This window comes from Silene latifolia, chromosome Y, assembly GCF_048544455.1.
Source record: "Silene latifolia isolate original U9 population chromosome Y, ASM4854445v1, whole genome shotgun sequence".
Classification (NCBI taxonomy): domain Eukaryota; kingdom Viridiplantae; phylum Streptophyta; class Magnoliopsida; order Caryophyllales; family Caryophyllaceae; genus Silene; species Silene latifolia.
This window is the reverse complement of record NC_133538.1, coordinates 359,641,925-359,656,963: the sequence shown is the minus strand read 5'-3', so window position 1 is coordinate 359,656,963 and position 15,039 is coordinate 359,641,925. Positions and strand designations below refer to the sequence as shown.

The following is a 15,039-nucleotide window of genomic DNA, read 5'->3' as shown; positions in this document are numbered from 1 at the left end:
TTAGTATCTCCTCCATAAGTCAATACCCAATCCTTAGTCCTCCGTAGGTACTTGAGGATGTTTTTAACAGCTACCCAGTGTGTTTCACCTGGAGTCTTTTGGTACCGACTCGTCATACTCAATGCATATGCTAACTACGCGGGCGTGTGCATATCATGGCATACATGATTGATCCTATTGCGGATGCATAAGGAACACGACTCATGCGCTCAATCCCTTCAGGCGTCGTGGGTGACCGAGACTTGCTCAATCGCATCCCGAGAGATCATTGGAAGGTTCCCCTTCTTGGAGTTGGTCATGCTGAACTTCTCAAGAATCTTATCCAAATAAGACTCCTGACTAAGTGATAACGTCCGTCGTGATCTATCTCGGTAGATACGGATTCCCAAAATACGTTGTGCCTCACCCAGATCTTTCATCTGGAAATGGTTCTTCAACCATTTTTTAACCGAAGATAAGAGAGGAATGTCATTCCCAATCAAGAGTATGTTATCGACATACAATATCAAGAATACAATCTTGCTCCCACTCGACTTGATATATAAGCATGGTTCCTCGACCGATCGAGTGAAACCATATTCTTTTATCACTTGGTCGAAACGATGATTCCAACTCTGAGAAGCTTGCTTAAGTCCATAAATGGAGCGTTTAAGCTTGCATACTTTGTTAGGATGTTCAGGATCTATGAAACCTTCGGGTTGCACCATGTACAACTCTTCCTCCAAATAACCGTTTAAGAAGGCGGTTTTCACATCCATTTGCCAAATTTCATAGTCATGAAATGCGGCAATCGCTAAGATTATCCGAATGGAACGTAGCATGACTACGGGTGCAAAAATTTCATCATAATGCAATCCGTGCACTTGAGTGAAACCTTTTGCCACTAGTCATGCCTTATAGGTATCTGGTTATGCGTCTACAGAACGCTTTATTTTGTAAAGCCATATGCACTGTAGAGGTTTTACCTTATTAGGTAGATCAACAAGATCCCATACGTCATTCTCATACATGGAGTCCATCTCGGATTGCATGGCTTCGAGCCATAGCTTTGAGTCGGAACAGGCCATAGCACCTTTATAGGTAGCGGGTTCATTACTCTCTAGGAGTAAAACGTCATTCTCCTTGACCATACCAATGTATCCGTCCGGAGGATTAGAGACTCTACCCGACCTCCTAGGTTCCTCAGGAATATTAACCGTATCATCAGTTGGAGGAACAACTTCCTCCATCTGTTCCTCGGTTGTTGGTTCTAGAATCTCCGACAGTTCGAAGGTTCTATTACTTGTCTTGTTCTCGAGAAATTCTTTCTCTAAGAACGTCGCACTAGGCGCAACAAAAACTCGATGTTCGGTAGGCGAATAGAAGTAATGACCAAACGTTCCTTTTGGATAACCTATAAAGTATGTCTTGACCAATCGCGAGCCGAGCTTATCCTCGTGTCTCCACTTGACATAAGCCTCGCAGCCCCAAACCCGAATAAAGGACAAGTTAGGGACCGTTCTCTTCCACATTTCATATGGAGTCTTGTCAACAGCTTTAGTCGAACTTCGGTTAAGTATAAGAGCAGCTGACAAAAGAGCAAAACCCCATAATGAATCAGGCACTACCGTGTGACTCATCATGGATCGAACCATATCAAGTAAGGTTCTATTTCTCCGTTCGGATACACCAATTAATTGAGGTGTTTCAGGTGGAGTTAACTGTAGACGATTCCACAGTCTTTAAGGTGTTGATCAAACTCATTTGAAAGATATTCGCCACCCTGATCTGAACGGAGTGCTTTAACCTTTCCACCCAGTTGGTTTTCAACCCTGTTCTGGTATTCCTTGAATTTCTCAAAGGACTCACTTCTATGCTTCATTAAGTAGACATATCCGTATCTACTCAAATCGTCCGTGAAAGTGATAAAATATCTATAGCCATCTCTAGCGGTAATTGGCATAGGTCCACAAACATCAGTATGTATGAGTCCTAATAGGTCACTAGCGTGCATTCCAACACCTTTGAAAGAAATTCGAGTCATTTTGCCAATGAGACATGATTCACACGTGCCATATGTAGAAAAATCGAATGCGGGAATAGTCCCATTATCGACGAGTTTCTTTACACGTTTCTCATTTATGTGTCCCATTCGACAATGCCATAGATAGGTTTGATCTTTGTCACCAACCTTTAATTTCTTATTATTCACGTGTAATACTTCCGTGGTTTGATCTAAGATATAAATTCCATTCATGGAAACTGCTTTGCCATAAATCATTTCATTTAAAGAGAAAATACAGCTATTATCCTTTATTAAAAATGAAAATCCGTCTTTATCAAGTACGGAAACTGAAATAATGTTCTTAGACAAACTGGGTACATAGTGTGATTATTTAAAAATAACTCAAAACCACTAGGAGTTGGATTACATATGTTCCCTTCGAGACAGCAGCAACTCTAGCTCCATTCCGACTCGCAGGTCCACATCACCCTTTCCGAGAGGTGTGATGTTTCTAAGGCCCTGCAAATGATTACACAGATGATAACCACAACCAGTATCAAGTACCCAAGTTCCGAAACTTGCATGGGTAATCTCAATCATATGAATATAAGATGACATACCAACAGGAACGACGCGGCCTGCTTTAATGTCCTCACGGTACACAGGCAGCTCCTCCTTCAATGTCCAGTCTTGTGACAATGGTGGCACTCAATGTCACCGCCCTTCCTCTTTGCCTTGCCCTGTGAGCCACTAGTCTCACCGGGCCCACTCTTACCGTTTCCTGGCTTCTTGAATTTTGGCTTACCTACAGTTAGGTCGCCTGGAGCTTTGCCCTTACCTTTACCCTTGTTGGAAATCATGAGAACATCCTGCTTCATGCTCCCACTCAATTTCATATCCTTCTCGGTCTGTACGAGAAGGGAGTGTAGCTCATGAGGACTCTTTTTCAAGTCATTCATGTAGTAGTTCGCCCTGAAAAGGGCAAAACCATCGTGAAGAGAATGAAGCATACGGTCAATGACTATGCTCTCACTGATTTTACAATCAAGTGCCTCCAATTTCTCGACATTCTCAATCATGTTAAGAATGTGTGGGCTAACCGGTTGGCCCTTTTGGAGTTTCGCATCAAAGAAGCGACAGGTATGCTCATAAGTAACGATTCTCGGTGCTTTTGAGAACTCGTTAGTGAGCGTGGTAAAAATCTTGTTCGCACCTTAGGCAATGAAGCGTCTCTGCAAATTTGTTTCCATTGCAAAGATGAGTACGTTCTTTATCGCACCCGCTTCCATAACGAAATCACTATAAGCAAGTGACTCGTTAACTCCCGCATTGGGGCCTGGGTTTACCGGTATTGGCTCAGTTAAGTACTTGAGCTTACCGTCAGCAATGGCAGCATTCCGTAGTGCTGCCTCCCAGTCCGCAAAGTTGGACCCATCATTCTTCAGTCGCGTGTACTGATTCATGTTGTCCATAAAAACTTTCAGCCAGGACTCGCGTCCAAGTGTGGCACTTGGCATTGGGATTTCGTTATTTCCAGCCATTTGTTGTAACAGTAATATAAACGTGTTCTACACTGCGAAAAGAAGAATAAATAATAAGCATGTGCATCGATTTTAATTTAAGTCTAATGCAATACTGTTATAACGCGAAGACTCGTGCATTTATACAATTGACCTTCCTCAAGAATTATATAAATGATCCCAAGACTCAATTATCTGTAAATTGATAAGCCAACCTTTTGGCTAATTCTACTGTTAGAATTCTTGGTCGATAAATTTCTGTAAATTCTATCTTTAGTCCATCATAATCACGAGAAACTCTTCGGACTATAATGTTGAGATAAACTAAGTCAACACAAACTACTTACCCAACGTAGAAGGGGTCATATTATGCCTACCGACGAAGAAGGGATTCATAGTTGTTTGCCCTTATAAAGACTAATCTCAATTTTCGTTTTAGAGGAAGATCCCATCAACTTTATTTTAATTCATTTTAAGTGAACTAATATCTAGCATGCGTGAATGAATAAACTAAGGTGATGGCTTAATAAACATGTGACATCTGTATGTTTATGAAAACTAACATACAACCTATATGTGTCAATTTTCATGCATTTTAGTAGGTAGTTTGGTTTTAGGCGGAATATGATGCATTAACTAGCATGTGAATGAAAAGCAATAAGAACGGTAAAACGTAAAAAAAATAAAGTCCTAGTGTGGCCTATCCTATCAAAATGAACATAAGTACAAATTTGGAATCCGTCCTTGGACCCGAGAAGCTTGTCTTGATGTTCCATCTTGATCCATGTAGCGGGAGTGAGCTCCAATCTCCATCTTTAGTCTTCTCAGAAATTACAATTTAAAATTACATAATAAACCTATTTACATTCTAATTTCAAAACCGTAATAAATAAAGAAAACCAAACGGAGATACGAGATCTCAAATTACATTAAAAATTATATTCCCATCATTACGAAAACATAATTTGACTAAGGCCACACTAAGTATTACAAATTACAACCGATTGCAAAAATACGTAAATTAAACCATTCAAATGATTCATTCAACAACAAAAAACGCATCAACTAAAAAAAATTAAACATGCAAGACATAATTCTTTAATTATGTAGATTAATTTTATCCAAACCACCTATTTAATTGATCAAATTAAGTGACAATTACTCAATTACTCACTATAAATTTAATCTTAATTCATATTAAACTAATATGAATTTAATCCATCAATATTTTAAACTTCTTTAAAATAATTAAGTATCAATGAATTATGAACCGCTTCACAATAATTAATTGCCCAAAAAAACAAAAAAAATCCTTTTTTTTTCTCTTTTGGTCTCGGCAAAACAAAAAAACACCCGAATTTTTTTTATTTTTTTTATTTTTCAGCTCGGCTGAAAGAAACAGAAATGAAAAAAAAAATTTCTTTCTTTCTTTCTTTCGGCAATTCTGTAAAAAACCGAAACAAAAAAAACCAATTTTTTTTAGCAAAAAACGAAGAAGGAAAAAAAAACAGAAACCCTTTTTTTTCTTTTGCATTCGGCAGACCAAAAAAAACAGCCGTCAATTTTTTTTTCTTGCGGCAAAAATGCCCTAAAACAAAAAAAATTAAGATGAAGAAAATCGTTTATAGTTGCTATTAGAACATGATTAGCATATGAATTAATGAAGCGTGATTAACCGTATATGCCAAAAACTATATAGCAAAAATGAATTTTATATCATCAACATGACGAATCCATTTACAATTTAATTTAATCTGAATTAAATCAAAGCATCTACAAATTCATTTTATTATTATCTTAACTGATTAAAACATCAATAAGTATGAATCAAATGGAAATCAAAATATCAAAAACGAAAAAAAAAAAACAAAAAAAAAAAAAAATCGGTCGATCAGTCGAGGCAGTCGGTCGACCAAGGGTACTGGTCGATCGACCTAACCGTGAAACGAAATCAGCTACGGCTTCAAAAAATATTACATCCGAAACCCTAATTTTCGAGACCAATTTTTGTTTACATCCAATTTTATGAAAATCATCAAAATAAAATTCGTGGCCTTGGTTCTGATACCATTTGTGGGATTTATCTGTATGCATCCCTTTAATTTTAGTGATTATAACGAATTATAATGACGAATGCGAGTCATAAAATGAATTACATAATCAAAAGGTAGAGAATTAAGGAATAACCTTCGGTCCTAGCAAAATCGGCCTAAGAACAATATCGCAATGATATTCGCCTATCAGTTGCACCCAAGATGATATAAGATATGCCCTTAACTTGTTGCTAGAATCGATCCCTCAATTTCTGTAAAATTGCTTAGGGTTTTTTGTTTTTGTGTTTTTAGATGAGAGGCAAGAATAAGTTAGAATTAGGTTAGAAAATTACTCCTTCTCCTCCCTCTTAAACCGTGAAAGAGGAAGAGCAATAGGGTTATTTTTTTCTTCCAATTTTCGGCCCATATACTGATTAATAAGGAGTATTATTTCCTTTTTTTCGGTTTTGGCAACTACCGAAAATGAGGATAAAAATCCTTATTTTCGGTTATTCCAAAAATGTGTTAAATATAAATTGTCATTAATATTATTCCGTTTTATTAATACGGGTCAATAATGACAATATCGTATAATTATCATTCGCTGATTAAATATAACCGATTACATTTAATTACGAATTAACATATTAATTCGTCCAAGCTAACATTATATACATTAATTAAATATAACATATTATATTCAATTTTACGAATTTGACAGTTAATTCGTCTCAGCTAATATTATTTAATCGGCATTAAATAATCGTCTCATCAACACATTGACTAACTGTTTAGTCATATAAGGCATCAATGTGATTACATTTCCATACCCACATCTCTCAAACACATCCTTTAGGTGTGACTTTTAGGGACTATTTGATCACCGCCATCTGTATAATAATAACGTCAAACTTTCTAGCAAGCCACCCGTTATTAGGTAATCGTTAATCAAATGATAAAATACGAAGTATACCCTTGTGAACCTTTAAGAGATTTACAAATGTTATCACACTAATTTGTGGAGGACACAAGCTCCAACATCTATCCCTGCCATATCATTGTGGGACCAAGCAAAGCAATCCATGTTAGTTTTCAACAATTGAACAAGTTCCTGCCGGATTTTACCTGTACATTCTGACCCAATAAGTATGGTTCGTTCTGGTTGCAGCTCATCCAGGCTGACTTCGTCCAGCTCTGCCTGAGGTGGCTCGACATATTCCTCCTGGATCCGCTGCCTCTGTAATTGCTATGCGGGTGGCTTGGTTGTTGGCTTCAGGGCTATCTTGTAGCAATTCTTAGCATCCTCTTAATCCCCACGTATCTCTTGCACTCCCCATGGCGTTGGGAATTTCAGACATTGGTGGTAGGTTGAAGGTATCGCCTTCATTTCATGGATCCAGGGCCTGCCAAGAATTACATTGTAAGTAGAGGGCCCATCGACAACCAAGTACCTTACCTGTTTATTGACTCCTTCAGCATAGGTCGGGATGACGATTTCCCCTAGAGAATGCTTTGTTTCACCGCTGAAGCCGACCAGAGGTACCTCTTTCTTTGCTAAGTCCTTCTCGCTGAACTCCATGCCCTTGAGTGTTTCCAGCATAATCAGGTTGACGGAGCTTCCTGTGTCCACCAAGATCTTCCTTACCTCGCTGTTTCCTATGGGGAGGGTGATGATCCGAGCGTCGTGGTGTTGTTCTGGAGTATTTTGTGCATCCGTTTCATTAAAGGTGACTGCTGGGAGGTCCTGACGGCTGATTCTGCAAGAGAATTCTGGCTTGTCTCCTTTGGTTTGCGTGGCGTGCCTTTTGGCTGCTGAGTAAGTCAGGCCGTACAATTCCGAGCCCCCTGTAATAACATTCACAATTCTAGTGCAAACAGGTGGAGGAGAGGGCAGAACCTGATTGGCGGAATGAGCTTTGGTGGAGCCTCCTGGCAATAGGTGGCCTAAGTTTCCTCGGTCGTACTGGAATTTGACCTCTCTCAAGGTGTAGCATTCGTCAGTGTCATGGCCTATGTCATCATGATACTCGCACCTCTTGTTGGAATCTCTTTTATCATTAGGACGCTCATCAGTTCGCTTCCTGAAAACCTGACTCCCCGTATCTCCTTTAGGGCGTTGAGTACTCCTGCAAGGTTAGTTGAGAATTTTTACTCACTTACTTTCGGAGGTGGCTCAGAGTTATTCTTTCCTCCTGGGCCCTCGGAAACTTTTTTCACAGGCTTGCTGTAGGGTTTGGCTCTTTCGCTCTGCTTCTCCACAGGCGCCTTTCTGGATATACTATATGTGCCATAGGCAGCTCTCCTGGGCCCTGAGTCTTCCTCCAGCCGCATGACTGCAATTGCCTTCGTTTGTACCTTCTCGAAGGTAGTGCATGGGTACTTGGTCAAGTCTTTATATAAGTTTGAGTCCTGGCGGAGCCCTTGGCGGAAAGCTTCTATGGCCGTGGCTATGTCGCACCGGGGGCTTGCCACCTTCTCTCTGTTGAATCTGTTCAGGAAATCTCTGGTGGCCTCCTCAGGTCCCCTGTCTATTCGATCAGTCCTTTGGTTTGTTTTTTCCTGCGGTTTCTTTGGCAAAGCTGGTGGAAGGTATTGACTAAGTCGGCGAAGCAGGTTATGCTCTTGTTGGGCAGGCTGACGAACCATTGCAAGGCTGCTCCGGACAGGGTGGATCCAAACCCTTTGCACATGCAGGCTTCTTTCAAGGATCTTGTCGCCGTGATCACAATCATCTTTTGCTTGTAGTGGTTGACATGATCAAGAGGATCCGTGGTCCCATCGTAGAGTGTCATGGCTGGAGGCACACACCCTTTGGGAACGCCAACAAGGGCTATGTCATCCACGAAAGGGGAGTCTGCGTAGCTATCACGTGCTGCCTTCTCCAAGAGTCGTGCTACACCCGGAATCATGTACATCAGCTCCCTCAATTCCTGGTACTGATGTTCCAGCAAGCTGCTTGTTCCTGCAAGAGGGTTAGAGACAGGCGGATAAGAGCCAACAGATGTACCTCCAAGCCAGGCTCCTCCTGGGAATTGACTGCCTGGTGACTTGCCAAGGGTGTTGCATGGATGATGGTTCCTGGTTGCCACTCTGGTGCCTGCTGAGAAGAGGTTCCTCCTACCCAGGTTCCTCCAGGGAAATGGCCGCTTGCTGGGTTCTTCATACCGGTGCTGGGTCCTGGATTCCATCATGCCACCTGCTGGACAGATGTTCCTGCAAAAGATTGCAAGTTAGTCCCTGGTTGGCTACTAGACAAAATACTACTTGGGGTTGGTGCAAGCTGAGTGGTCGATCAAAGGACATGAATCCTAATCCGCTGGGCTCGATGGCTCCTCTGGGTGGTACTCCTTCGAGATTCAATCTGGTGATCAATTCTGATGGAATCTGCCGGGACGATCCTGCACTGGAAGCTGAAACTAGGGCCTCAGACCGGGTTACTGTTGCGATCTGGTTTCTGAGATCTTGGTTGTCCTTCCTCAAGCTTTCGATGGCCGGGTGCAGGGTATCCATTCCTTCTAACACCACTCGCATTGGGTCTGCTGACGAGGCTCCTGATTTCTTGGGAATTCCTCCGACGCGATCTCTCGAAACGGGTCTGCTGGGGACCGCTTTCCCTCGGATCTCGTCTGGCGCTGCTGATGCTTTAGGCACCTACGGTGGCTTGAAAGGTGGCGGCATGGTTTTCGGGGAGGCGCTGACAGGGGCCATCTAGCTGGCTCCTGGTGATGCGGTGACTGGTCCTGTGGTTGCTGGGAGGGGTCTTCCCCCAGAAGATTGAGAGGATGCGCCTTGGGTGCTGGGTGCGTTCGAACTGGCTCCAGACATGGCGACGAACGGGTTGCTGAATTTTATGGAAAATTGATCACTGAGGCCCCACGGTGGGCGCCAAATTGTTTTGGTAAAAATTTACCAGTTAGATATTAATCTGTAGGGTCAAAGTGATCGTCTATGATTTTAAACAATTTAAAGGAATTGATGAGCAAAAATAAGAGACAACGAAAGGAAAAGTGACACTAGAGAATTTTGGTGACGCGGAAAACCCGTTGTGGGAACAACCGCGGGAGAGTCGGAATCCCGCCAATAATTGCACTATGACCACGAATAATTCTCGCAAGTAAGGAAGTATAACACTGTTTTTCTTTTCTAATAAACTATCTAAAAGAAACTTCGAAACGATGCCCCTTGCTGCTGCACGCTTTTCTCTCTTTATAGTTGACTTCTTAGGGTTTCCTCTTTTCAGGGCCCTGGACGCCCGTTGCGAGGTTCCTGGGACGGTTACCCCTTTTTTGGGAGAGTTGTTCTGACTTTTTCTTCCCTTTGACTGGCGTTTTAACTATCATTAAGTGTGTTTGTTCACTTTTATTTTGTGGCCCTGATTTTGCGAAGTCATTAATCCCATCACACTTGCCTTTCTCCACTCGGTATCTGCCACGTGTCACTTGGTAAAAATTGTAAATTTTTCCCCTAACAGTAATGAAACGCCTTTCTTCGGATGATTAACGTCCTCCTCGCAAACTGTGCAGCCATTGAGCCCAGTAACAGCTGCAATACAACAATAAATGAAATTTTAGAATTTCTCCAATACCTAGAAAATAAAACATTAAGCACTGAGAGCATCTCCAATGGTTGAGTAAAAGGACTTGCTTGCAAATTCTTAAAGTTTCAAGCTAGTTTTTCAACCATTGGAGAACTCCACATGAACTAGTTTAGTTTGAGCAACTAGCTCCATGGAGCTAGTAGCTCAAATGGACCCACAAAGTGATATATGCCAATTAAATAAATGTATGTAATTTCATTTAAGCAACAACTCTTATAGCTTAACCATTGGAGGAGTTTGTAGCTTAAAAGTGTTATAGCTCAAAAAGGTGATGTGGAAAGTTAAGCTAGTTGGGTTGTTGCTTACCATTGTGGAAAGTTAAGCTAGTTCATTGGAGAACTTGTGCTTAACCCTAGTTAATAATTAAGCCTCTGAGGTCGGCTAATGCATAGCATGGTGCCAGGAAACGACACCATAAGAGTACTCTCTGTAGTACTTCATCGGTTATACAGGGTAAAATAGCCATGTAAAGTCAATTTTGAAATGACTAATCTAAAGTCTAAACGCTACCCGTCTATACCAAGACCTATTGTTATAAATATTACCTTATGTATGGCTCATCTTCAAAACTTCTTACCTTTTGAAAAAATTTTAAAAAATCCTTGCTATCACAAGCCAGTTTATACAAAATTAAAGACTTTCTAAGATTGATATTCGCTGAAAAAGTCTTCGCATTTAGTTAACAAGCTAGGGATATACTACAATGATCGACAAAGAAATGGTCTTCCTTGTTCGAACAGGGACAAATAATCCTGCAATGCAGTATTATTTCTGGCTGCCATTCTATTTTTTTTAACATTACCAGGTGCAGCCGCTATACAAAATCATGCAACAAGACTAAATGCTGCATAATATTTTAAAGCCAATTTGAAAACAAATAAAGAGCAGTTAAGACATCAAAAGTTGCTGAAATATGGTATCTAGAGCCATCTTAGAAGCCATAAGAGCATCCGGAGCATGAATATCACGCTTTGAGACATCACTAACCAGATCTGACCAAATACAAAACAAAGTGATGTAATGGGTAGTAGACTATGAAGTAGAACAAAAAAATGGTAAATGGATGGGTAGAGAACAAAGTGAGTCAGTGGATACACAAGTAAGCAGCAGCTGACCTGACTTTGAGCCACTGAAACCCAAGGAACAACACTGGGTAACCTTCTCTTGACCAGGAGATGTTTGGACAATTTCAAGAAAAAATAGTTGCGCCTTCGCCTCAGGTTTGTTTTTGAGCTTAGCCTCAAAGTTGAAATGGTAGACAATACAATTATCAGAGAGAAAGCAACCGCCTCCAAGCCGTGAGACAAGCTCATATTTGGGGCCCTGGGAATTTAGTTGACAGCCAAGTGTAAATGGAATGGAACAAGGAAAAATAAAGATTTAGCAGAAAATGCAAAATGATAAATTGGATGATGGAAAAGGTAACAAACCTGTTTGGCTGGATCATTCAGGTACGATAAACCAGTCTGTGCAAGTCCAAGAATAAAGTCGCTGTTGTTTTGGTAAATTTCTACCGGTTATGAATCAATTATGTGGGTGATAGTGAATATTCTAAATGCCAATTATGTTTAAAATGCAAACGAAAGGAACGACGAAATAAAGACAAACGAAGAAAAAGACACGGAGAATTTTTGGTGACGCGGAAAACCCGGTGTGGGAACAACCGCGGGGGAAGTCGGAATCCCGCCAATTTTTGCACTATAATCGAGGTTTTATGAACAAGTAAGGAAATACAAGTGTAATGTTCGTAGAGAATTATCGCCAATTGCCAATGACCTCTTTGAGTGGAGTCTTCTTATCCTTATATAGCTGCTAGAATTGGAGCTAGGGTTACTGGACTTCTCCCTACGTCTGCTCCTGGAATCTCGGATTGTTACCATGAAGATAGGTAACAGTTGTTGAAAAAGTCCAAGCCCAATATTTCCTTCCTTTTGTACGTGGGTTTCCTCCTTGGCCCATATTATAGTGTGTTTGTTGCCTTTTGATACCATGGTTTACAATGCGCCACCTCAGCGATCCTTCCTCCCTTTCCTCTACCAACCATCGCGCTCCACGTGGCCACTTCTTTGCCACTTTTTCCTGTCAACTTGATGCCACGTCGGGATTTATAAACAGTATTTTTTATCCATAACAGCTGTACATACAATCATCCTCCTCTTCTGACAAAGGTACAGGAGGCGAGTAAATCACGCCTTTGGCATCAAATGTTTCATATAAGAACTTCTCAATTTTGTTCATCATTCAAAGGCACAAATTGTCTCCTATCAAAGAAATCTGAGTCAGAAAACTGAATTTTAAGCATTTAATGAAAGCTAAAACGAAAGTCTATGAAATTGAACAATAGTATTGTTGGGCCCAGAAGTATCCTGCCTGTCCTGACAGAGGCCAGCCAATGATCAAAGCCAAGACTCAAGCAAAGAATACCTAAAATCAGGAATTAAGAGCATATGGACAGGCACCAAGCAGGGGAAAAATACAAGACAGGCAATTACTAACCCTAGCATGAAAGGAGACCACATCAGACACAAGAAAAACGTTGTACAAGCTAAGCAGGCAACAATCAGGCCATTTAAGTATAGTCCCTACAAACAAGGAAGACTAATTCAAATGGAGAAGATAGAGGAAAGAGTCAAAGACAACGGTTGAAATGTTGTTGAGGTTATCAACTACCTCCGGGTAAATAGGGCACGAGCCCTATTTACCAGGAAACCCTAAACGAAAGGAAAGAGGTGACTTTGGAAGCTAATATAAATTGAAGAGAAGATCAAAACAGAAGGGACATTGAGATACACTCACTATCACTCTCATTCTTGTATTCTTAAGCAATATCTTTGCCTGCCACGCCTGATACATAAATACTATGTCAGGCTATCTAAAATCATAGTAACAATCACTCCTGGCTTGGTGCCCGTGGTTTTTTCCCTTATTCTCAGGGTTTTTCCACGTATAAAATTTTTGTGTCTTTACTTTTTACTTGTTTATTTACTTACTAATACTAGTCAGGCAAGTTATTTGAGTTAGATCACCCCTCCTTAATTCCCCTGGCAGGACGTTCCTATTCAGTAAAATCCCTGCTAAAACAATTGGCGCCCACCGTGGGGCATCTAGCTCAAAAATAATCAAAACCCATAATCAAATAACACAAAAACTTCAGAAATGACATGAGGTAGCATTGAACAACAACTGGCTGCCGCCCAACAACAATTGTTGGAAATGGAACAGTTGAAACAGAAAATGGCCCAGGCTGAAGCAGAAGTTGCAAAATTAAAGGAATCAAAATCCAGCCTGAAACTGAAGCTAGGAGAGAAAACTTCAGGATCAAAGTTGAAAGTTCAACCTGGCACACCATTCTCTCAATCATCAGGAACATTGATTTCTCCAACTTTGGCACTCCTACTCCACCAAAGTCCAAAGTAGGAGAAGAAACAGATTCTGAGGAAATACCAAATGAAGAAACCCCAACAGATCAAACCAACACAGCAATCATGATGGCAATGCTCCAGGAAATCCAAAAACTCCATGAAAGATTTGAAAAGATTCCTGGAGTTCGTACCCCAATTGAAGAAGCAAATCCAGAAAGCTATGTTGATTCACCCTTTATGTATGAAATATCAAGAATAGACCTACCAAAGAAATTTGTGGTTCCCTCAATGAGAATCTATGATGGGGATCCACAAAATCATGTAGCCTATTACAAGCAAAGGATGTTAGCAGCATCTATTCCCAACGAACTACGACAAGTATGCATGTGCAAGGGATTTGGGACAACCCTGAATGGGCCTGCCCTACAATGGTACATAAACCTGCCAAACGGAAGTATCAAGTCCTTTGCTGACCTGGTCAACTCCTTCAACCATCAGTTTGCCAGTAGCAGGGAACTAGAGAAGAGATCCAGTGACTTATACAGGATCAAGCAAAAGCCTTGTGAATCAATTAGATCCTACATGACAAGATTCAACAAGTAAAAGGTGTCAATCCCCAGATGTGATGTTGGAACAGCCGTGGAAGCTTTCGGCCAAGGTCTACCCCTGGATAGTGACTTCTACGATGCAATGACCATGAAGCCCTGTCATACCTTTGAAGATATCCAGGCGTTAGCCATAGGCTATATTCGGCTGGAAGAAGATAAAGGCTACAAGGCAGACAACACTGACAACAATTCAGGATATGACAAAGTCAATAGAAAAAGTTTCAACCACAGAGGAAGCAGTTTCAGGCCATCCCCTTACACAAGACCTGATAGATCAGAAGTCAACTACACACATAAACAACGAGATAACTCCTATACTTATCCCCCTACCCAAGAATATAACTTCTCTATTGACATTGCAGGACTAATTAAGAGACTTGACAATATGGGAGACATTGTCAAATAGCCAAAGAAGTCAGACAACCCAAACTCAAGGAAGGATACTACAAGATGGTGTGAATTCCACATGGATATAGGGCACACAACAGAAGAATGCCCGGGATTGCGCAGGCAAGTGGCCTACCTGCTAAAGAAGGGATATCTGAAAGACCTGATGCCAACAAAGAACAAGGAAGATGATGGGATAAGGAAGAACCCAGAAAGGCAACAACGTGACCTACCCCCAGCACCACCCATCTATGAGGTCAAATTCATCAATGGAGGATCTGAAATTTGTGGCCTGACCAGTTCAGCTGCAAAGAAAATTGCCAGGGAGTCAAAAATGAAATCTCCTTTTAAACCTAGAAATTTACCTCAAATTACTTTTGACGACACTAATATGCAGGGTATTCCCGATCTACACCATGATAGCCTGGTTATCACCATGCAAATAGGAACTACACGTGTCCTGAGAATCCTGGTAGATGGAGGCAGCTCAGTGAACCTGATCATGCTTGATGTCCTGAAAGTAATGAAGATTGATGAAAGTCAAATCA

The 15,039-nt window shown here is 41.0% G+C and overlaps 1 protein-coding gene across 1 annotated transcript; it reads right to left on the bottom strand.

Moving 5' to 3' along the window:
* Positions 1 to 6,843: 6,843 nt before the first annotated feature.
* LOC141631704 (uncharacterized) lies at positions 6,844 to 8,725 on the bottom strand. The gene is made up of 3 exons (XM_074444341.1): positions 8,181 to 8,725; positions 7,698 to 8,133; positions 6,844 to 7,626 (listed from the first exon to the last, which is right to left on the bottom strand). The coding sequence occupies exons 1-3, from the start codon at positions 8,723 to 8,725 to the stop codon at positions 6,844 to 6,846; spliced, it is 1,764 nt and encodes a 587-aa protein (XP_074300442.1).
* Between the last annotated feature and the right edge of the window lie 6,314 nt (positions 8,726 to 15,039).

Bases quoted from the DNA above. Each gene is read 5' to 3' on its own strand.
- LOC141631704 (XM_074444341.1), bottom strand. From the start codon at position 8,725: ATGGAATCCAGGACCCAGCACCGGTATGAAGAACCCAGCAAGCGGCCA. The intron at 8,134-8,180 runs GTTCGTCAGCCT...TCGCCGACTTAG, and splicing joins TCCGGAGCAGCCTTGCAATG to TCAATACCTTCCACCAGCTT. The intron at 7,627-7,697 runs GTAAGTGAGTAA...ACGGGGAGTCAG, and splicing joins ACTCTGAGCCACCTCCGAAA to GTTTTCAGGAAGCGAACTGA.